The sequence below is a fragment of the Natator depressus genome, chromosome 9 (genome assembly GCF_965152275.1).
Source record: "Natator depressus isolate rNatDep1 chromosome 9, rNatDep2.hap1, whole genome shotgun sequence".
Classification (NCBI taxonomy): domain Eukaryota; kingdom Metazoa; phylum Chordata; order Testudines; family Cheloniidae; genus Natator; species Natator depressus.
In genome coordinates this window covers 83,171,962-83,195,840 of record NC_134242.1, presented here as the reverse complement: position 1 = coordinate 83,195,840, position 23,879 = coordinate 83,171,962, and the positions used below count along the sequence as shown (strand labels likewise).

Below are 23,879 nucleotides of genomic sequence, written 5' to 3'. Positions count from 1 at the left end.
CTACAGCATATGAAATATGGCCTATATAGTGCTAAGTATTTACTTGGTATTAGCAATGATGAATTTTCCAACATTCTTACTGCTCTACAGGCTGTTGCTGAGTCAGGGGCCACAGAAATGGATGTAGAATTTTTGTCTGGCAACAAAATACACTGTGAACCACAGAAAATAGACGACGTTGCCCCTTCCTCTGGTGCTAGCTTTTTTTTTTTTAACAAAGGCCACTGGATTTTTTTTCTAACAATCATTAATTGTGGGAGATGTTAGACATCTTCTGATCACGGGCTGCCATCTCAACAGTGCATGAACCACAAATGATTTTAGAAGGAAAAATAGGATATAATAGTGAAAGAGGAGGAGACGGGATAGTGAAGTGGGAAAGAGGGATTATGGAAAGAACAGGCATGACAAATTGGTACCTAGGAAACTGAAAACAAAGTATCCTTTTGTAAGAGACATGCCCATTCTGCCCACACGAACTCTAATTGCTCACTCTGTAGTGCCCTTGGCTCCCGAGCAGCACCTTTTAGCTCATGAGACCTGACATGTGAAGTGTACTTTATTGGTTTCAGAACATACTATGCAAGTTTGTCTAGGGGGACACCATGTTTGGAGCCCCTCTCCCGGCCAGGCCCTAATCTATCACAAGAGAATTTTTGTCTGTCATTTCTTCAAGATCATCAAAGATTTTCAGCTGGGTACAAAGAGCTAAAGACAAACAGAGGAAGATTCAGTGGAAAAAGGTATTGTCACTAGTATGAATTTTTCTGCCTGGTATTCCCATGCCAAGGCAGAACTGGTGAAGAGTTAGAGTAATCATCCCTTTTACTTGTGTGTGACTGGCTTGGTAGGAAAACGGGTTTTCTCATTACACAGGGCACACTTACGGCTTCTCTGTTGGCCGGTTGCCGGAAGATATCCCCGTCAGAATGTTCCCATGATAATTCTCCATCTCCTGTATGTGAGGTAAAACCATCCGTTATGGGAGTAATTGTGCAATGCCTTAGACATGCCTATGAGAATTCTTTACAGCTGAATGAGACCAAAGACTGAGGCAGAGCTAGTGAGGTCACATCGTACTAAGATACCATTACTTTTACAAAATATATTTATTATTTGTATCACAGAAGCTCCCATCCTGGGCAAAGAATCCATCATGGAACAAAAAGACAGTGCCTGAGTACAAAGAGCTTACAACCTATGTGACATTTTCCTAGTCTGCTATGAAGTATTAGCCTCAGTCAATACTAAACTACACTTATCATATAAAGAACAAAGTACATTTTTGTGTTGCTTTGTCCTTAAGTGTTTTTTCCCCTTTTTGCTTACTATCGAATTCACAAAATTTGGTAACTCAGCATATTTCCCAAATATTATTCTGAACTGATAAGGTTCTTTTAAAAAACATCCAACACTCTGCCACTGAAATTATTTTAAAAATAGATGCAACAGCCACTTTTAATGCATTACTCCCTGGACACACAGACAGGAGGGAGCCAGGTGCGGTAACATATATCTGGCTATATGAAAAGGACTGGCTCTAATGTCAGGCAGCAGATTCCTGTACCTGTAGCCAACAATCATGAACTGTACAGCTCTGCTTTTGACATAGACCAGTGGCTTTCAACCTGTGGTCTGTGGACACCTGGGGGTCCGCAGACTGCTTAAGATTTCCAAAGGGGTCCACAACCCCATTTGAAGATTTTTAGAGGCCCACAAATGAAAAGAAATTGAAAACCACTGACGTATACAAACAGCCAGGAGAAGGAGTACAGGTAGGTAGCCCTCTTCCCCAGGATAGGGCTCATATCATTTAGGATGCTCATAACAAAGAAGTAAACACAAGAAGGAAAAGTTGACTTGTGTGTTAGAAGAATGTTTGTGGAATCAGAGATACTGTCTGAGGCCAAGAGCTCTGGAAACTCCCTAGAAGTGGGGTGGGAGCACCAGCACCCAAACCTTGGCCCAACCCCCCTGCTCTGCCTCTTCCCCCTGAGGCCCCGCCTGCTGCTTGCTCATCGCCGCCCCCTTCCCTCCCATTGCTCACCCTTAAGGCAGGTCAAAATGGGAAGGCATAGCCCTCCCACTTTTAAAAGTGATGGGGCCATGGTCCCCTGACCCTCCCTGTTCTGGCACCCCTGGCTGAGGCACTTGCCATTTGTGCATTGTGATGTAGGAGGAATTAAAATGCTTTAGAGAAGCAACTAGAGGAACTTCAGAGCAAGGCTTTGGCCCCTCAAAACCCAACACCACGATCTGGGGGAATTTAGAAATGTAAACGAAAAATCTCAGCTTCCATTAAAGTCTTTGTAAAGACAGCTTTAGAAATGTAAACTTCTACAAGCCAGTGTGCGCTGATCACTGGTACTGAGGGGGAACAATGATGGAATGGAATCTGTTATATTTGAGCGGGGGATGTGGCACCAAAACAATGCTTAGACTGATATTTAATTGTTTAAAAACATGTAAGGATGACTTACAGGAATGGGGCAGGAGGGTTATCTGCTATGGAGATAGATTTGGAATTTAACACCCCCAAACTTTGGTGTTTAGATCTGTCTTTTATTATATGTGTTATGTAATGTAAGCTTTATATTGGCCCCAAATTTGCACCACAGAAGTCAATGGTAGCAGCATGTGCCCCCAAATCAGCTGGACTCTATGGCTTGGAGCCATCTCTAGTCAGTATAAAAAGGACTAATTTGAAAATGCAGGGGGCTTTTAAGTGTTCTGTTCATAAGTTACTAATATTCTTTGTCCTTACAGGGAGTAGAAATTAACTAACAGATCCTTCTCCCTGAGGCTGTGCTCATATATCTTCATGCAAACGAATTGCTCAGACTTGTGCTTCATAAGAATCGCAGGGGAAGGATAAATCAGCATGTCAGATTGAAAAGGACAAGGTTAGTTAGAAAGGAAATGTTACTTTCAAGAAAGTTTTATAAATAATGAAGCATTTTAAAAACCACTATGCAAACGTAGAGAGTCTTTTCAAAGGCCATTGCAGGCTCTGAATCTCCTTTACCACAAAACCTGTCTTGCCTAATGCCTCCCACATCTGGCCCTGAATTTCCTACTTCTGATTCACTTTTTTCTCTTAAGTGACTGTCCTCTTCTGTTTTAGGTGGCTGACTTTTCCAGTGTCATCTTAGTGCACTGCGTAACTAAGGCACGATGCTTTGTGCTTTGAAACTCAGTTTGATTTTTGTAATTATAATGGGTCTGTTCCAAATCCAAGTCACCATATAAAGTAAAATTATGTGCTACCAGCCCGGGCAACTAAAAATAGCTATCAGGGAACAGAGACCAGGAACCAGATGATTAGCTAATGTTTGTTTTATTGCATGCTCAACATATTGAATGTTAAATGGTAATTTGTTAGATCGCCTGCCATGACACAAAGACCATCACCTTTGCCTGTCTGAGTGAAGAAAGCTTCAAATCCAAGGTGCCTAATAAAATGTTTCTACGTTTAGTGGCTAAAAACATCAGCAGCAGCATGGGCTACTGGGTAGGGGACTAGACTGGAACTCTGGAAACCTGGGTTCTGTGCCTGAGTTGTCCCTGGCTGACTTGCTGTGTTCACCAGTCTGTGCCTCAGTTTCCCCTCCCCCTCTTCTTGGCTGTATAGAATGTAAGCTCCTTAGGGCAGTATCTGTCCCTCCCTATATGTTGGTGCAGTGTCTAGTACTGTAGGCACAAATGAACTACAAATAATATAAATGCTCCTTAATTTTCCAAGTAACAGTACTGAGCTCTAAGGGTCAGATAGTTAGACATGTAGACCCCTAAGAACACAGGCACCTAGTGGGATTTTCTAAGTGCCTAACTCCCATTGATTTCAATAGGAGTTAGGCACCTAGGCACTTCTGAAAATCCCACTAAGTGATTATTTGCATCTTTAGGCAGCTATGTACCTTTAAAAATCTGGTCCATATTCCAGTGGTGCGTGACACAGAAGCCCCAATATAAACATATAGGTAAGATACAACTATAAAGAAGGCCTCACCTGCAAAATTTGGAGGCCCAGATTTAGGGTTTTGACCTTCTCTAGAATTAAGTTCCCTGTGTGTATGTGAGGGCTGCTTTGGGACCTAACATAGACTTGCTAATAAAATACCAGAGATACCTGAATGTAGATTGGCACTTAATTTACTTGGGGGAATCGATTGTATCCTAAGAACTGAGTTATGTTTTTTTTTATGATGAGAGCAAGTCTGGGCACTTGCAGGATATATACATATTCATATTTCAAAGCTCATCTACCGGAGAGGTGGCAGATATTTTAATGTTTCAACTCATTATCGTAACATTGCTTCTGCTGTATTAATTGCTTGTTTCAATTTAGGAAAACAAAACAAAAAATGATACATCTGCTGAAATACAATGTTTAATGTCCAAACTCCCTCTGCAATGGGTGAATGTGGCATGCTTGCAGACAGTATCCTTTTGCTTACATAGCAGATTTTACCTCTGCAAACTGGGCAGCAGGACTCCGGAACAGAAACTGGGAAAGAGCATGTTAATTTAGGGCAAGTCTTCAGGCCACAATACACGTTCCCTTCCTGCCATTAAAAACAAAGACAATTAAGAAATGGTTTCTGCATTGATTCATATGGTACTATGCATTTACATTTGGGGCTTATCTTCACTACCAGGGAGATAAACACTGCTGCAATTGATGCAGCGGGTGTCGATTTAGCGGGTCTAGTGAAGACCCACTAAATCGACAGCAGAGCTCTTGCCTGTCGACTCCAGTACTCACCTTACTCTTCTTTGAGAGGTGAAGTCGACGGGAGAGTGCCTCCCATTGATGCAGCGCCGTGTAGACACCACAGTAAGTTGACCTAAGCTACGTCGACTTATTCATGTAGCTGGAGTAGCGTAATTTAGGTCAATGTACCCCAAGTAGTGAAGACAAGCCCTTATACAGATTTGAATCTGGCTCTGTACATTTACATACGTGCCACTCTGGCATCTAGAAACAGGATATTGCACTGAAGAGTATTCCTTAACTGTCTTTCTAAAAACACAAAATATTTACAAAATATTGTACAGAATATAGTGCTCAGGAAATGTACCTAACATACCAGGAGACTCAATCCACAGGAGAGGTACAACAAGGGCATTGCCACAGTGCAAGCTCCCCACTCACTGCCCCACCAATGAGTTTCAGCCTTGACCTGGAGGGACTGCATTTAGCAGTGACCCAGTAGCGTAATCTCCAAGTCCATTCACTGGTTGACCTGTTGGGCCAGATGGCTACCGAGATGGTTCCTTAATACTAAATTTGCTGGTGACTTGATCAAATGAAGGTCCAAATGTGGCCAGTGTTTGTCCAGGAAGAGGTGGATAGACTGAACCTATTTCAGTTCAGAGTGGCTCTGAACAGCCACCGGAGGGTGACAACTATTGGTCACTGCAATTCGAATTGATGACCGAGTGGGTTAAAGTTCTATGGCCCATTGTCAGTCCCATGAGCCATCCAGTTCCCGCTTGTAGGAATCTTTACTGAATTCAGAATAATTCTGGCCTCTTTTAGAGAGCCAGTGTTGAACTGTCCATAGTCTGGTTGACATAAAACTATATATACTCCAAGTAGCAATATTCTACCTGCCACCTAACTACTTTAAGTATGTGGAGTGTGGGCTCATGTACAGAGTGTTCACAACAGGGTAGATTTTTATCTGTGTTTGGACTAGGAGGCAGAATGGCATTTACCTGGGGCTGCATACCGGCTCTGAATATGCTTTTATATGTCACTGTTTGTTCCTGACTTTCAGCCTCCACTGCCCAGGTACTACTGTACATTAGTTAAGGTTCGATAGGCTGGTCTCCTAGCAAAGAGGATCTAGCAAAGCATACAGCAGGGCTCAATGAAATTATTACTTACTGAGCAGCTGCACTGAGCACACTGGTTGGGTTGCCTATTCTGAAAAAGCCCTTCTGCCACAAACATTTCCCCGTGCTGGTAGGCGGTGCCATTGTATTCGCAGGATTTCCCAGTGATTTTACTGCTTATGGAGAAAAGTGAATCCTCTGGAACAAATGAGAAAAAAAACCATTTCATTAAAAAAAAAATTCACAAGTTGCTCAATAATGGGTGTCGACAACTGGGGACTTTGGGGGGCTAAATTGCATTAATAAATAAAAGAAACACTGAGTTTTTGGAACAGAAGCTTGTTTATGACTTTATTGAAAGTGGGCAAATTTAGTCATGGTACAAAACTACTCATTACAGCAATATTAAACAGCTATTTTATTTTTTTAACTTTAGAACCATATTTAAAAAAAAAAAAGCTGTCTCTGTCCCTGTTAATCTTTGCAGACCTATAGTCAAAATGCACTAGCAGCACTGAAGGAGGTGTGTCACGGCTTTGCTAATCACACTGTAGCGTTTGCCTGCTAGTGGGACGGGTGGCCACGGTTAGGAACTGACTTAGCACGGGCTATGTTGTATGTAAGGTTTTTCTAGAGCTGGCTAAATATCTAATTCTTCGGTTCACTGGCAATTAAAAAAAAAAGTCTTCAAATTGACCCAAAAGAAAACTTAGAGGAAAAGTGGGGGGAGGAGAAGGGGGTGTGTTCATTTCAAGTCAAATGAAATGTTTCATTTTACCTAAAATGAAACTTTTTATTTCAATTTTGAGGATTTTTTAATAGTTTTTAACAATAAAATTGAAGGAAATTTCAAAACACCTTGTGATATGTTTCAATCAATCCAAATGTGTGTGTGTGTGTGTGTGTGTGTGTGTGTGTATATATATATATATATATATATATATATACACACACACACACACACACAATGTGAAAACATGTTTTGAACAAAAAAATCACCCAGTTCTGGTTTCTCCTTTCGGGAGAACCAATATTATTTGCATTGTGGTAGTGCCCAGGAGCCCCAGGGATGGACCAGCACCCCACTGTGCTAGGTTCTGTACAAACACAGAACAAAGAGACAGACCCTGCCCCGAAGAGCTTACAAGCTTAGCATACGAATCCACATTAGCAAGGAAGTATAAAGAACTATGTTAGCAACCTGTGCTATAGCTTACCTTTACCTGTTTGCCTCTACATGAGGGAATAACACTGCTCTAATGCGCTGTTAGGCAAAATTATGTTGTCTACCCTGTGCAATGAAGTCATGGTAGAACTCTGCTACCAGCAAATATGCCCAAACACAGTTGTACCTTGGAAGGCTCTGTTTCCAGTGGCTTCCATGCTTGCCTTTTCCCCTAGCATTGGCCACGGCTATCAAAGTGACACATTTCACCTGAACTAAATGCGCACAGTTTTGTTAAAGCTGATGTTTGGTTGCATGCAACTTATTTTCTGATATTCAAATTAGCCCATTAAATTTGCATAGAACATCACATACAGAGCTGCCAAGAACTTGGCAGCCATGACCCAGTTCTGGGCCCTGCTGCCTCAGCTCAGCAGAGTTATTGGCCAGGTTTTCTTCTATGGCCTGGCTTCTGTGCCAACCCCACCCCAACCTCAGCTCTAGTGAAAACAGATTAGGGGCTGCTCTAACTAATGCCTGTTGACAAAATTCCCAAAGGGGTTGTCCTCCAGCTTGCGAATATCTGGAGTGTGCCATGGTCAGGGCTACAGGCTATGATTGATGTATTCCTGATGGGACTCCCTGATCTCAGAGGAATCCTCATTTAGGGAGCTGTGGGCAGTTTCTGCTCGCTTTGTGCTGCCTGAGTGGAGTGGGGCTGTGACTCTGACACTATCCATTTACATTTGTCACTCTAGCATCCAGAAATGGGCACAGGCATTTTTAAGCAGGAGCTCCTTAGAAATAACAGTGCAGCGATTGTTCTCTGGAGCCAGAGAATCACTTCAGATTTCAAGGAATGCAGCTGACGTTTCACTTGGTGGGTTTGGGGTTTCACATAAGAGGAAACCTGAGCTGCAACATCATGTTTTGCTGTAGCATTTTAATATCTGCCAGATCGTTTCATATAAAAACCTTTCCAAAATTAGTATGTCATCAAAGAATGTAGTTTTTTTTAGCTGAGCACTCAACCAAAGGAGTGAGAGTTTTTAGACGACAGGCATTGGATTTAAACTCTGATATTGAGAGTCCTCCATAAAAGAGTTTGTTTTGGTATGCTGGCACCATTGCATATTAATAATCTTTTCAACATGGGGGAAATTAGTAAATGTCAAATAGGAATGTACTGTGTGTACAGACCTCAACATTTTAAGGTCTGGTGTGTTAGTGCAGGACCTACTGCTATGACAAAGGGAAATGGAGGAGGAGAAGCTATGTAAGACAAAGCACTAGAGGATTTAGTGCTCTTAAATGACCCTTTGTACTTCATGTACACTGAGTATCTTTTTAGGAGATGTGTTCACTATTTGCATTTCCACTCTGTGAAAGGCCACAGCTTGCATTTATTTCAGCTCCACAAATGGCCCCCTGTGATAATGTAAAAGCAAAAGGGAACTGCATGGCTGAAGCATGGATACTAAATCCCATTCAAACCTCCCATCTTTCTCCTTACTGATCTTTCAACATACTCAAGTTTTATGTCCTTGACACGCTTTATGATGGATGACATGCACGGTTAGGTGGAAACTCCTCTTGGTCAGCAATATTCAACAGTTCAGGAGCAGAATTTTCATTTGTCCATATTCTGGTACCTATTATTAATATACTTCAGACACAAAAGGTAAATCAGTCTCTTGATTGTAATTCTGAAACAGAAGAGTCTCTTCCAAAACCTGCTGCTGCTAGAAGTACTGTCTTGGTGGATGCTGATCAGCACTGGCTTCTATTTCTACTCTGGGAGATGCTGTTGCTTCCAGCTACTTGTACCATCTTGGGCCAGTGTAGGAGCATTTACAATATCTGGAGCCAAGAAATAAAACTCAATTTCCTACCAGAAGAAAGAGAACTGCCAGTGTAGAAAACCACCAGGTTCTGTACATGTCCAGAGCACAGAAAGTGGGACCCTGCTTAATAAATAAATAAATTAAATGGAAAACAGGATCTGAATTCTCAATCACTAGCTTGCTAAGGTACTGTAAGGAAGGCAAGAAACAACTAAAACCTTAAAGTTTGAAAGGTTTCAGAGTAAGTGAGCTGTAGCTCACGAAAGCTCATGCTCAAATAAATTGGTTAGTCTCTAAGGTGCCACAAGTCCTCCTTTTTCTTTTTGTGAAAGTTTGAAAGGTAGATGATAATGGCTAGTGGCCTCTTTTAGAGGACTATATATGCCTCTGGCAGAAGGGACCCTCTGAGATATAGGAGAGATGTCACTGAAAAGTGGGTGTCAAAAGTAAGGAAAAATGTAGAACGGGGAAGCCTATTACTGTACAGTCCACTGTACCTTTAAAATTGTTTATATTTGAAACTTTCATACAGAGTTACATCTTACATTGTAAATAACACACAGCTATGACAAAACCCATGCTGATCCAGGAGATGTGGCACTTTGATTGTGGCACTTTGTTAATTTGTTAATGTGTATTCTGGAGTAGTTCTCTCTAATTAGACACAATCCTTGAAATTCTTAAGAATAATCACTCAAGCCAAAATTCGGTGTTGTCTCATGGTACATAGACACCAGACAAACCACAGCCAGCAGGACTGCAGTGCAGAAGAAGGCTACTGGGGACTCTGTCTCTTCCAAAAAGTTATGCAGCAATAGCTCCAGGGGCCCTCTGCAATTGACCTCATGGTGAGCATGAAAATGTAGCTAAAGCCTTCTGAGGGATAGATCCACGTATTAGTAGCATACGCAGCTTTCCGTGGGGAATGAATGGCCCACATGCTTCTGACCTGAGCACCTTTCCTGGCTATACAACAGCCCTGGCATGTAGCACTCCATGCACTTGTAACATCAACAGAATTTGCAAGAGCTGGCCCCAATCTCGATACAAGCCATGTGTTCATGTTGCCTCTGCAGCACATTGCTGTGTCCATTTGGGAAGTTGTTTTCTAGGCACCCGCCCATAGTCTGCAGTTTGCAAAAAACAATGCATGCACGAGATCCCTGTGACTTTTTCAGAGTGAGAAAGAGTGTTGGATGTAGTGAATAAATTTTACTTCAGACAACTTATATCCAGTAAGTAAGATTGCTAAATAAAATCACCATCAACCCTCAAAACATTGAATTATGGTCCCTAATTACGTTTTTTTAGGAGGGACGACTTTCTTTGTAAGGTAGTTTCTTCTTCTGAAAGAAGATTGTCTCTTACATGCAGGTCTATAGAACTATTGTGGAGACCCTGGAGTATCTCAGGACAGCAGCAGGTGGAAGAAATCACTCTGCAACTGACAAACCTGAAAATTGCATTGCCTCACCAGTGAGTCTAGAGACCCAAGTGCAGACTGAGGGTATGTCTACACTGGCAGAGTTACAGTTACAGCGGCCGCTCAGAAAGCGCTGAAGGGAAGCTGCTGTTGTGCGTTCACACTGTCGGCTGCCTGCGCAATCGCGTGTTCACACTTGCGGCACTTGCAGCGGTATTCAGAGCACTCTGGGCAGCTATCTCACAGAGCATGTCTTCCTCTTCTGACACTAAGAGTTGTGGGAAGGCGGAGGGAGTCGCAGGGCATCCTGGGTCCTGTCCCAATGCCCTGTGATGCATTGCTTCGCATCCCAGCAATCCCTGTACTTCTGTCTGCATTTGGTGCCATCTTTCAACGGTTTGTGTACTGCGCGCTCTGCCTCTTCGGTCTGCAGGAATGGATCCCGCACTGCTGACCAATATGCTGCTCACTCTCACTAACATGTCACGAGTGGCAGTGGAGTTATTCCTTAAACTACAAAGGCAAGAGGAGCTCGACATTGATCTCGTCATGCGTAGTAGCTATGACATGAGATCGTTTGTGGCATTCACGGAGGTGCTGACCACAGTGGAACACTGCTTTTGGGCTTGGGAAACAAGCACTGAGTGTGGGATCACATCGTGGCGCATGTCTGGGATGATGAGTCGTGGCTGCAGAACTTTGGGATGAGGAAAGCCACATTCTGGGACTATGTGACGAGCTCGCCCCAGCCCTGCAGTGCAAGGACACGAGACTGAGAGTGGCCCTGTCATTGGAGAAGCGTGTGGCAATTGCACTGTGGAAGCTACTGCTACTGATCGGTTGCTAACCAGTTCAGAGGGGGAAAGTCGACCATTGGACATGTGTTGACAGAAGTGTGCAGGGACATTAATCACATCCTACTCGAAAAGACCGTGACTCCGGATAACGTGTGTGACATTGTGGATGGCTTTGCACAAATGGTCTTCCCTAATTGCAGAGGGGCGATAGATGGCACGCATATTCCAATTCTAGCACCAGACCACCTAGCCACCGAGTACATTAATTGGAAGGGGTATTTCTCTATGGTTCTCCAGGCGCTTGTGGATCACTGTGGGCATTTCACGGACATTAACATAGGCTGTGTTAATGATGCATGACACACACATCTTTTGGAACACTGGCCTGTTCAGGAAGCTGCAAGCAAGGACTTTCTTCCTAGACCAGAAGATCACTGTAGGGGAAGTGCCCATTGTGATCCTGGGAGACCCCACCTACCCCTTAATGCCGTGGCTTAAGAAGCCATACATGGGGCACCTTGACAGCAGCAAGGAGCAGTTCAATAACAGGCTGAGCAAGTGCAGAATGACTGAGTGTGATTTTGGATGTTTAAAGACCTGCTGGCGCTGCCTATATGGGAGGCTGGACTTGGCCAATGAGAATATTCCTATGCTTATAGCCGCGTGCTGTATGCTCCATAATATTTGTGAAGGGAAGGGCGAAAGCTTCACTCAGGGCTGGACCACTGAGGCTCAGTGCCTGGAGGCTGAATTTGAACAGTCAGAGACTAGGGCTATTAGAGGGCGCAGCAGGGGGCCATAAGGATCAGGGATGCCTTGAGGCAGCAATTTGAAGCTGAAAACCACTAGTATTTGTTGCTATGCTTGGGGAGTGCAGTGCTTGTAATGCTAGGAGGTGATTGGTGCAGATGATGCACTATGAAGATTTAAGAAAATCGCCTGTTGCTTTGCAGGGCTCTCTTTGCTTTCAATTAATGGAATAAAGATTGCTTTCAAACCAAAACAATTCTTGTATTAAAAAACAACAACTGGAGGAGAGAGACAAAAAAACACAGCAGCACCATAGGGGATGGGGGAAGGGAGGGTCCCAGGAGGAGATGGGGTCCCGGGATGGTTAAAGATTTGTGTATGTCCAAGGATCCTATGCAACCTTGTCCTTTGGAGTACAGTGCAGCAGGTACTGTACTTCAGCAGGGCTAAACTGCAGAGGGATGGGTGTTGAGTGCAGTGGGTCCTGGGAGTCCGCAGGGCTAGACTGTGACAGGGCAGGAGTGGAATGCAGCGGGTACAGACTGGAGCCAGGAGGTTGATAAGAGTGTGTTGGTGATGTCTGGGGAGGCGCATGGGAAAGAGTTTTGCGACAGCGGATGCAGGGGAGGGTGGGCATGGAGCTTCTTGGTTTGCAGTGCTACTAGCGCCTGGAGCGTGTCTGCTTGGTGATCCATACTGTTTAACAGCCATGCCGTGGCTTTGTTCTGGTGCGCCATGTTCTCCTTTCAGTCCCTCTTCTCACTGTCCTGCCACTCTTTCAATTCTTATTTTTCGGCTGCGGAGTGCATCATGACATCACACAGAAAGTCCTCTTTAGTTCTTCGTGGCTGCTTTCTAATTCTGTGCAGCCGTTCAGCCAACGATAACAAAGAGGGAGGCTGGGCTCCCAAGGTCATATCTGTGAAGCCAAAATGCAACATTTTACAGAAGCAGTATTGTGTGCAACACACAGACCACTGATTAAGTGATTTAAAACCCAGCCGCTATTCACATACCTGTCACTAACTGGCTGACCCCAGGCAAGCACACATGAGCAAGACCCCCAAAATGGTGAGTAACCACGGGAGCAGGGGAAATCATTGTTCCAGGACCATACTGTACACTGGGCACATAGTTCTTAGGGAGACCCAGCACTGTAGGGTAGGCTTTATAATCATTACTGTCCCCACATTTTCCACAGGCTGTGTTCATTATGGAAGATCTCTCGATGTGGAGGATGAGCAGGGAATCAAGGGAGGGTCTTCTGCAAGGGAGGGTCTTCTCCAAGACTGCGGCTTCTGCCCTGGCCCTTATGCGGCTCACCTGTGTGCAGCAATGGTCCGTCCCCTCTCTCCCCTGCAGTGACGGTAGAGTGGCATGGGAAAGTTACCTTTAATGGGGCAAGAAACAAAGCAGCTCTGCCAAAGAACCTGCGGCAGCGGATTGTCCAGTATCTCCATGAATGTTTCAAGGAGATCTGAGGCAGATTCCCATGAAGTGAGGGAGTCAAGCAACACCCTGTTCCGCTGCTCAGACTAGGCAGACACAAGCCTGCTTTCTGAAACGCTCCTGCTCCCAAAAACTTGCTTCAGAGATTCCCAAAATCAAAGCCACTTACCAGGGGCCTCCTCTCCTGTTTGCGCTTCACCAAGCTCTGACGGCTGTGAATGGCTAGCCTCCTCTGGGGTAGAGAAGAGCTCCTGGCTGCATGCATCTCTGACCTCCGAGTTGTCCTCTGCCTCTGGGTATCCCTCCCCCTCCACATCCTCGTCCAAGATTTCCTCCTGGCTCGGTTCACTCTCGACTGGCACGCGACCACTGAAGTAGCCACAGTGGCATTCACAGTGGAGGTGGGGTTGGCCCCGAGTATCATGTCCAGCTCTTGGTAGAAGTGGCAGCTCGTGGGCGCAACACCGGAACAGCAGCCTTGTGGAAGGCGTTCCGTAGCTCCTTCACTTTGACCCTGCACTGCAGTGTGTCCCAGTCACGGCCCCTTTCTGTCATGCATCGTGAAATCTGTCCATAGGTATCATCATTCCTACGGCTGGAGCGCAGCTGGGGCTGCACAGCCTCCTCTCCCCAAATGCTGATGAGGTCCAGCAGCTCGGCATTGCTCCAAGCGGGGGATCGCCTGGTGTGTGGAGCAGTCACGGCCACCTGGAAAGATGCGCTGAGACCACTGCACGCGTCACTGAGCAAACAGGAAGGGGACTTTCAAAATTCACAAGGAATGTATGGGGTGGGGATGACAGTTGGTCACCTGAGGGCAGGGCAGTAGAGGTCAAACCGATGACCAGAGAGGCGAGAACAGGCATTGTGGGACACCTCCTGGAGGCCAGCTGCAGTGCTGTAATCGACCAGGGTGTCTACACTGGCACCGCAGCACTGTAGACCCGGCACAGAAAGCCGTACGCCTCTCGTGGGCGTGTTTTTTTAACAGCTCTGCAACAGCGCAGTTTCTGCGCACGAAGCGGCTTGGCAGTGTGTGCACCTCGGGAGTTACAGTGCTCAAAGCTGCTTTACTGCACAGAAACTTGCCAGTGTAGACAAGGCCTGAGAAGCAACAGTAGCTGCCTTTGTATCTGGAGGAAAGTAGGGAGGTCAGAGGAGAGAGGGACCCAGCATTCAAACAGGAAGCTAACACTGTATCTAATCTCAGTCCGGACCACGTTTTTCCAACACCACGGGCTTGGCTTTCATCTGAAAACCAGTCCACAGTCAATGCGGTTTCCAGGCTAATTAAAATGAGTAGATGTCTCTGACTGATGCACAAAGTATGGAAGGGCAAGGCAGGGTGGGGACAGAAGGGAAGGCTGTGAAGTGATGAGATAATGGACCCCTCTGCAACTCCAGCTTGCTTCCTCTAATCTCTGTTCTCGACTCAGAATTAAGACTTCTGTTAATTCCATACTGCACCGCATGATACTCTCTTCTGTCTATTAGAGCTGAAGCAAAGAGGACAAGAAACTGAATGAGATCATCGGGAACACATTTAGTGACTACGTGGGACGGGCCTCTCCGCTCAGCACAAAACCAGCATGGGCATAGTGGTATCTTGGTATCCAGGTCTTAATAGTACTTCAGTTGGGAACTGAATTATTTGCCCCAGGAAGATCTTTACATAGTCTAGAGCCTGTGCCTTGTCCAATTCTCTGGTACAACTGCAAGTGCATGAATATTCTCTTCTCCAAATGGTGCTATCCGATATACTGCTCAGCCATACATCCCAGTAGATCATTTCACACACCTGTATTTCTCCTTAGATCAACCAAAGAAGTTAGGCCTGTAAGAGAGAAGCCATAACACACTCTCCTTTGTGTGCCTATGAAAGCCTGTTAGGATTTATGACAAGGGTTGAAGTCCTCCCCTGCTTTGAGGGCTTAAGTGGTTCATAAGTCTTGTGCTGACCATAGAAGGGAGAATATGACCGTATGTCTATGGCTCTGATCATGCACGTGCTTATCTCTTAGCATGAGTAGTCCTAGTGACTTCAATGGGACTAGTTAGATGCTTGAGATTAAGGTTGGGAATGAGGAGTTGCAGTATCGGGGCCTACATTGCTACGACTGCAACAAAAGACATACAATTGAATGTTTGAGGCTGCATGAGAGTGTATGTTCCTCTACAAAAACAGCATCTGTCTAAAACTGTAAGGAGGCTTTGTTTATACTGTTTGTCTATACATAACTTCAGTCTGGTGCAATTTCTCTCTCCCTCTTTCTTCGTGTGGGATTGCCTTTTGGATAGTAAAAGGTGCCTTCATATTTTTTTCTGTGTGCCTAATTAGAGGGCTTCAGATTCCTTCCTGATATCCTATTCTCCTGCAGAATGTGAACTTAGAGTGATTATGGCCAAATTTAATAAGTGCCAGTTTGTATTTTGGAAGAACTTGGCATGAATGTCGATATCAGCATGTGTTGTTCCATACCTCAGTAGAGATGTGTGAGAATTGGATTAGATTAATTAGCCGCAGAGATATAGTACTGCATATAGCCCATATCTGTGAACTCTGTTTCCTAATAAGGATTGCTCTCACAGCTTTGCATGGCATTTAATGGTGTTGGATATCGTTGTAGTAATTAGCTGCTTATGGAAAGTACCAGGTAAATCATCTATGTAAATCCTCTTAATGAAATGGGTTCATTCTGAATCCTCCTTTGTCAGCTCCCATAGTATCAGGGCAGGGGAAGTGAAGCATGGAGGGTAAAGTGTTTTATAGCATCAATGGAAAGGAAGTGTCTTTGTTCCCAGGGTTGACAGCCATCCTCTAAGGGTCCAGTCCTGCATTACTGAAGTGAATGAGCAATGCATGGTTTTGCCTGTGACTTCAGTGGTATCAGGATCCGGCTCTTAATTAGCAAGATTATCAGTATTTATCTGTTGGTAATTGTGTTAGTGTTAGATAATGCTAAGAGGATAAGATGTGTGTGACCAGGCTTAATATCTTAATTTGGAAATAAATTTACCTTGAAAACTGATTTACAGGCTGCACCTACCTATAGGACTATAGGTTTAGAGATAGGCGACAGAGTGTGCTGCCATATCAAAATGTTCTGTTGGCTTCAAATATGGCTTTTTTTTTTTAAAGGAGAAAATTAAGACTTCCACTAAAATAAATGAATTCACAAATATCAATGTTCTTCTTCTGCAAACTTTGACTTTCAGTCAGTACTAATCTAGATACCAACATGCCATATATACTGGGCATGAAATCCTGGCCCACTGAAGTCAAGCAAAACTCCCTTCAACTTCAGTGGGGCCAACATTTCACCCTAGATTCTTATCGTAACTGCAATATGTTTTGTTAAAATCCATGTAAAGGGATGAAACCACTGATCTGTATTGGGGAAGTGCACACAATTCAAATCCAACATCATGGGTGTGACCGTTCAACCTGACAGTATCATATGAATCCAAAGGTGAAAAACAAATACAAAGGGTTGTCTCCTCCCTTCCACTTATACAAGCAAAGGGAACTTAAGAAAGGTGGAGCTCCCACTCTGTGAAAGGAAAGGGGACAGTGCATTATGACTGCTTCTTCCTGGGATCATGTAGAACAATGGTTTTCAAACTGGGTTGCAACCCAGTACTGGGTTGCGGAATGGAAGGCACTGGGTTGTGGCAGCTCTGGTCAGTACTGCTGACCGGGCCATTAAAAGTCCTGTCGGCGGTGCTGTCCAGCTAAGGCAGGCTAGTCCCTAGCTGTTCTGATACCACACTGTGCCCCGGAAGCCTCCAGCAGCAGGACTGGCTCCTAGGCAGGGTGGCTAGGAGGCTCCGCATGCTGCCCCCACCCTGAGCACCAGCTCTGCACTCCCATTGGCCAGAAACTGGCCAATGGGAGCTGTGATGTGGTGCCTGCAGACGAGAGCTACACGGAGCTGCTTGCGTACCTCTGTCTAGGAGCCGGGCCTGCTACTGGCCGCTTCCAGGGTGCCGTGAGGTCCGCAGAAAACTTGCCTTAGCACCCCCGCCACACCACTGACCGGGAGCTGCCTGAGGTAACCCTGCACCACAACCGCAATCCCCTGCCCCAGCCCTGTGCCCCTCAAACCCAGAGCTCCTTCCTTCACCCCAAACCCTTCAACCCTGGCCCCACCCCAGAACCTGCACCCGCAGCCCAGAGCCCTGACCCCCTCCTGCACCCCAACCCCCTGCCCCAACCCAGAGTCCCCTCCCACACCCTGAACCCCTCATTCCTGGCCCCAGCCCTCAGCCCTCACACTGGGTCACCAGAAAAAAAGTTTGAAAACCACTGATGTAGAAAACACTGCCTGGGGTGCTCTATGGTTACTTAGGTGTGGGGCAGTGGGCTGGTAGTTATCTGCAGCATGCTCCTTGCACAGCTTGTGGATTTTTACCAAGAAATCCCATTGGGAATTATTGCTGCTTGAAACAGCCTTAACTTCTGTAGAGTTTTTTCCATGGCAGAAACTGGCCGATAATAGGATGGCTCCTTTGGGAGCTCTGCAGTAGGACCACTCATGAGTAAGGGCTGTAGGATCCAGGCCCACAGGCTTTATCACAATTAGTAAAGCTTCCCCGTTGGGTCTTTCTGGACAGACGTAAGACGTACATGTAAGAACGTTAACAAACAATTGGGTATGGAATGGTCTGATAACACTAGCTCACAGATTGGCAGAACAGTCCAAATAAAAAATCAGTTCCATCATGCTGAATTAATCAGTGGTTTAGTCTTTGCTGCTGCAAGTCCAACCTTATGTATCACTACAAGAAAACTAGTTATCTGAGCGATTTACTGTCATGAACTATTTTAAATCCACTTACTAAAAATTCTTCTTTCTTTGTGTTTCGATAAAATACAATCTACTGCAGTTAATGGGTGTAAAGGATGCGTAGGGTCTTTGCTGTACAAGAGAAACTTTCTGAGCTGGAGATCCCGTAACTTGCATTAGCAAGATCTGTAAACGGAGTTCATGGTTCAAGTGAAAGGGAACTTCTGCTGGCACATCCTGGTTGGCTCTACCCACCTTCTCTTGCATATCTACTGAGATACTGTCTTTTAAACAATGCTCCAGCTAGTTTTGCTTGCACTTTCCTTAACACTCTTACGATTGTTAGTACCAGAACATCTGTGAAAGATCATTTTTAAAAATCCTAGTCTCTTGGTTTGCCAGGTTAGAAACTATTTTAAACTACAACATTCAAAGTCTCCTAGTGTCATTTGCTGACAGGGATGGGCTCTTAACATCAGAAGCACTAGACACTCTGCCTGACTTACTTTTTGCAGTTTGTCTGTTTTATGAACCAGCCTTAAAAAATCCAATCAAGTACTAAATTACATGAAATTAATAATGAAGTTTAATACTCTAGAAATTTACCATACTGGGAACTGTTTGTGTATAGCCTCTCTGGTCTTTTAGGGCTTGAGAGATGACTGATCCTGAATTTGAATCCAGGCAGGGTTTTTTAAAACATATTTTCAGAATCAACCATAGCGGTTATGCATATAAAGACCAAGGAAATCTGCAAATGTTTCAGAACTCTCTGACCCAGGGAAACAATTCATTTCTGCTTTAATTCAAGGGCATCTGTTGCATAAAAGTAGTTCTCTGGCATGCTCTTGTACTTACAACCCTTCTTGTACTCTCTAGGAGCTTTGCCACTCACTGCATGCTACCTCGTTTTATTTATTTGATGACCAGCTGCAGCAAGCCCTCTCTGAGGCCTTGCCTAGCTGGTGACCCCACCTGCTGCTTCTGTACAGATATCAGAATAGTCCAAATTGGTATCATAACAAGACCCAATGCCATAATATTTGCCATAGCTTTGTAAACCGAGATGTTTCATCAAGAGGCGCACAGGTAGATCAACTTTGGGTGACATTAACTGGAAGAGAACCACAATGCTTGGAAATTGTCAGGTTGTGAATCCCAACCGTGCCTAATGCAGCCGGGAGTATGACTGGACAGGAAGAGAACCTCCCTCACACAGGCAGCTGGGTCTGAAATTTTAAATCTGTGTGAGCAGAATCTCTCTGATCCAATAGTGTGTAGTATCTTGTGAGAGGTCAGCCCCTGGGAAAGGGGCCATAAAGCCAATGGACCTGACCAGTTTAAAATTCCCTCTGCAGGTAGCTGGCCTAGTGACCCTGTCCCAACCCCCTTCAGTCTCAAAATAGGGCATGCGCCTGGAGGAAAGGATGTTTGGCTCTTATTCTTGCTATTTCCAGCTGATGGAATAGCCCCTGGGGGACCTGGACAGCCATGTGTAGGGTCAGGCAGGTCTGAGGCTGCTCTAATTTACACTATGGCCTGAATTAGCCACCATTCAGCCAAAGAATCAGAGTGCCAGAAAGGTGGCATACAGCTCTTTTCCCCCTGCACCCTTAGAGTGTGCTGCAAGCAGCTTGATCAGACCTGGGATAGGGCCCTATGCTAGGAGGAGTCTTAATCTCAATATTAGTGTTATTCCAAATGAAGGATATTTAAAACTAGAATCCAATCAGAAACTCTCCAGTTTCAGACTCTACCCCATACTGTCCATGAGCCAATAAAATATGATAACCATGGATCAGAAAAGAGCCTATTCAATATCTGACACATTTGTAATGGAAGAATAAATAAGTGCTGAAAATTTGATCTGTACAAATCCAAAACACAGCTGCAGGAGATTTAAATAAATGAGGATAGCAAGAGATTGATGGGGCTTGCTACAAGAGTTGATTGACAAGGTGGACCTGATTTTGATCTGTTTTATAGGTGTAAATCTGGAGTGACTATTGCCTTCTTTCCTGAGATGAGACTCTAACCAGGAGTGGATCAGTTTTGGCTTTATTTATACTAGAGACTATAAATATATTGTTGCCCCTCCTAGCCCTGGGGGCTGTTTGTTCAACCTAAAATTCTATTTTAAAAAACATCTTATGCTTTTTGTTTTAAAAAAAACCCCTCACATATTTATATGGGAAATAGAACAAATAAATAATAATAGTTTGTGTGTATATATCAAGATATCAAGGCATTTTACTACAACAGAGAGGGTTAAATTCTGCTTTCATCTCTCCCCTAGCAGCCCCACTGACAACAAGGAACAATGAAAGCAGTAGGGTTGCAAAAATGTGTCTGAGAGCAGAATTTGTACTTAGGGACCCAATTCAACTCATCATTGTCTTCTGGGCTCTTTATACCTGCAGGGCTGGTGCAAAGTGGCTATATAGCAGTTATAAGCTCTCCATCATCCTGGGAATACCCAGGGTACCATATTGGGGCACAGAGCCATTTCTGCCAGCAGCAACTCACCTCTGCAGCAGCCTCTGGGTGCATAAGGTCTTTGGTGGTGGGTGCTGACCAGAGAGGGTGGGTCAGGAGGGGACATAGCCAAGGCAGAGCTGTGCCATGATGATTCTGCACCCTGACGAAGTCTTGTAGGGGCCATTGTTAGGCTGCGCTGAGGGCTGCCTTAGCCTGTTCCAGGTGCTGAACTAGCCCCTGAATAGGGGAGGCACAAGCTGCCACCTTCTCTCTGTCCTTGCTCTGGCACCTGCACCAGATCAGGGATGAAAATGCCCTTAAGTATATACACCCTGTACCCTCTATTTTTACAGGCACTACTTTTAGGGCCAGCTGCTGCAGTTCTCACACTGACACCACACTTAAGCCTGAGTATAGGTTGTAGAAGACTCTGCTCAATTGTCTGGCATCTGCAGTCTCACTTCCATTTGTAGAGCTGTCTTCCTTCACTCAAGATGGGATCCAGATCTCAGTCCAGAAGCTCAAGCCTGGGAAGGTGCCAGGGGTTTGTAACATCACCCCTGAGTTTCTGGAGACAGGTGAGAGTATTGTTGTACCATGGCTGCATAGGTTTCTCCAGAACAGCTGGCAAACTAATATTATCCCTGATGACTGGAAGAAAGGAGTCATTCTGCCTCTGTTCAAAACCGGAGATAAAGCTGAAGGTGGCAACTATAGTGTTACATGGTTGTCAGTCCCTTGGAAAGTCTTTGCTTCCCTGTTAATGTCTAGAATCCACGATGCCCTTCATGGAAAAGGCCAGGATATTCAATGCAGCTTTAGACCTGATCATTTCACTGTCGACCACCCGCTCTTTACTTTGAGACGGCTTTTGGAGAAGAGGCTGAATTTAATAAGCCGTGTGAGGCACTTATTATAGCCTTCCACCAGGTCCGTGGTTCAGTGCATCGAGCCATTTTGTGGAATCTGATGAGGCAACCGGGCATCCCTGGGAAGATAGTGTCATTGACAGAAGAGTTCTATAATGGAATGGAAAGCTGTGTTCGAGTCAATGGCAGATATACGTTGTATTTTTCTGACTCTACAGGACTCCGCTGCTTTGTGTCCCCGGGGTTGTTCAATATTGTCATTGATTGGTTGAGAAGCTGTCAGAGGCACTGAGAGGACACCATTCTGCTCTGAGATCTCAAATATGCCAATGACATTGTCTTGTTAGCGCAGTTCGGTGAATAGCTGCACCCGATGGCCGATCTGGTGGGGCAAGAAGCACCACACGTTGGTCTGGTTATTAATCCGGGATAAAACAAAGGCCCGGGCCGTTACCATCAAGTAGCCTCCAATTCCAGATTACAACCAGCTCAGTATTAATCTGCCCAGATGGGACATCAAGCAGGTGGCAGCTGTCAATATTTGGGCAGCATCATAGAGAGTGCTGGAGGATGCGCGAAGGATGTGGATACTTATATAGCAACAACTACTGCCATGTTTTGGGGACATCGTGTCCTCAAGCTTGTCACAAAGCTGTGGTTCTAGCAAAGCACCATTATACTAACGCGACTGTATGGCACTGAAACACGGGCATTTAGGAAGGCTGAAGAACACCGCATTGACATTTTTGGTTCTTTTTGTCTTTGTTAGTTGCTCCATATTAAGTGGCAAGACAAGATCAGAAATGAGGATATTCAAAGCTGAACCCAGCAATGGCTTCCATCAGCCCTGGTTTGGTTTGGTGGCTTATTACTCCTGGACATGTTGTTAGAATGGAAGTCCAACAAATTCTGAAGCATACGTACCGGGAATGGTGTTACACAACCAGCAGTCACATGGTCTCCAAAAGCTTTGGTGGCACAATCAAGATACTGTAGCTAGTGATAGACAAACTGAATATCAAGCCAGAGCACCTTAAGGACCAATCTGCAATGAGGCCGTGTCCCTTTGGGATTTACCATGATGATTATGATGACAGATTGTAGAACTTGGCTCAGAGAAATGATACAGACTTTCTAAGCACTCAGGACTCTGCATTCACTCAGCTGCATTTGCTGATTCTCTAGCACTATCACCATCACTTCTACTCATGCTTAAAGGTGTTTCTGGGAGGGGAAAAATAGGGCCACATTCTGGCCACCCCAGCATGCATGGCTATGTCCTTATCCCTCTGCATGGAGAGGAGCTGGTGCTAGGGACAATGCAAGCCATGCCTTTTCTGCATGTGTGCTCAGGCTGCCGAACAACCCCTTCAGTGCCCAGGGAGGGGGTCTTCTGTGCTCCTCTCTAACAATGGCACAATGCTTCTCACCACCACCGCTCACTCAGCTGGTGCACCTTCCAATCCTGCAACTAATACAGCATTGGGTCTGGATGACAGAATTGAGCCCCCAAAATAGAAAAAAGCACCATCATCTTTCAGTACATGATTCTCTCCTGAGTACTATTTTATTAGACAAGACTGAGGCTAACCTCATGGGCTAGTGAGAGAGCAAATGTGTTCACACCGCGATGTCATAAAGGATAAGGGATGCTCAAGTTTTATCTGACTGCAGCGGTCCTCTCTCCCTTGATTGGTCCCTTAGAATATGTGCTAACAACTTATGCTAAACAATCTATTCCAGCGTGCATTTAGCTCATGGCTTGTCTACATAGACTGTGAAGTTGAAGACAAAACTTTTGTCTTTCACAGGTACTTAAAAAAGCTCCCCCTCCATCCCCCCCCCCCCCAGCAAAAGACAAAAGTTTTGCCGACACAAGTGTAAACACGGCTTTGTCGGTCGGAGTGCTCTCCTGCCGACAAAGCTAATGCCGCTCACGGCAAAAGTGACGACAAAGAGCATTTACACACGCTGACTTTTAGCGACAAGGTTGTGTTGACAAGCCCTCAGAGTTCCTTTCCCAGACCCAAAGAAGAGCTCTGTGTGGCTTGAAAGCTTGTCTCTCTTACCAGCAAAAGGTATCACCTCACCTACCTTGTCATACATGTTTTATAGTCAGTTAGCATCAGAACTAAATCCTGCTTCACCCTCCATGGGATCATAAGGACCAGAGCTGGAGAAGACCAACTATGTTGTGCTAATGAAACATATCTTCTAATAATTTATACAGTTTAGGTTCAAATAACATTTGTGATGGGAGACCTGTGGGGGATTTTCGCATAGGGTAACAGAGCAAATTGATTTTTCTCTCTAAAACTTCCTTTGCTTAATTTCATCTCTTTCCTCCTACTTATAGCCTTTGGTACTATTAAGTTCACAGCATACACACATAAGTTACATAAAAACATCAAATATTCAGGCTGGAAGTTTGCAGTGTAACACTACTTTATTTCTTAGAATTCAAAAAAATAGCACA

General features: G+C 44.8%; 1 protein-coding gene across 7 annotated transcripts in view; it reads right to left on the bottom strand.

Moving 5' to 3' along the window:
* The window catches only part of CHRDL1 (chordin like 1), a 160,571-nt gene that overhangs the window by 10,745 nt on the left and 125,947 nt on the right, over positions 1-23,879 (bottom strand). For all 7 annotated transcript variants that reach the window (XM_074962480.1, XM_074962479.1, XM_074962475.1 and 4 more), the window contains exons 5-7: positions 5,894-6,039; positions 4,472-4,565; positions 888-955 (exon numbers count right to left, since the gene is read on the bottom strand). In XM_074962480.1, coding sequence (XP_074818581.1) covers positions 888-955; positions 4,472-4,565; positions 5,894-6,039 — 308 coding nt within the window. The remainder of the gene's footprint in view (positions 1-887; positions 956-4,471; positions 4,566-5,893; positions 6,040-23,879) is intronic.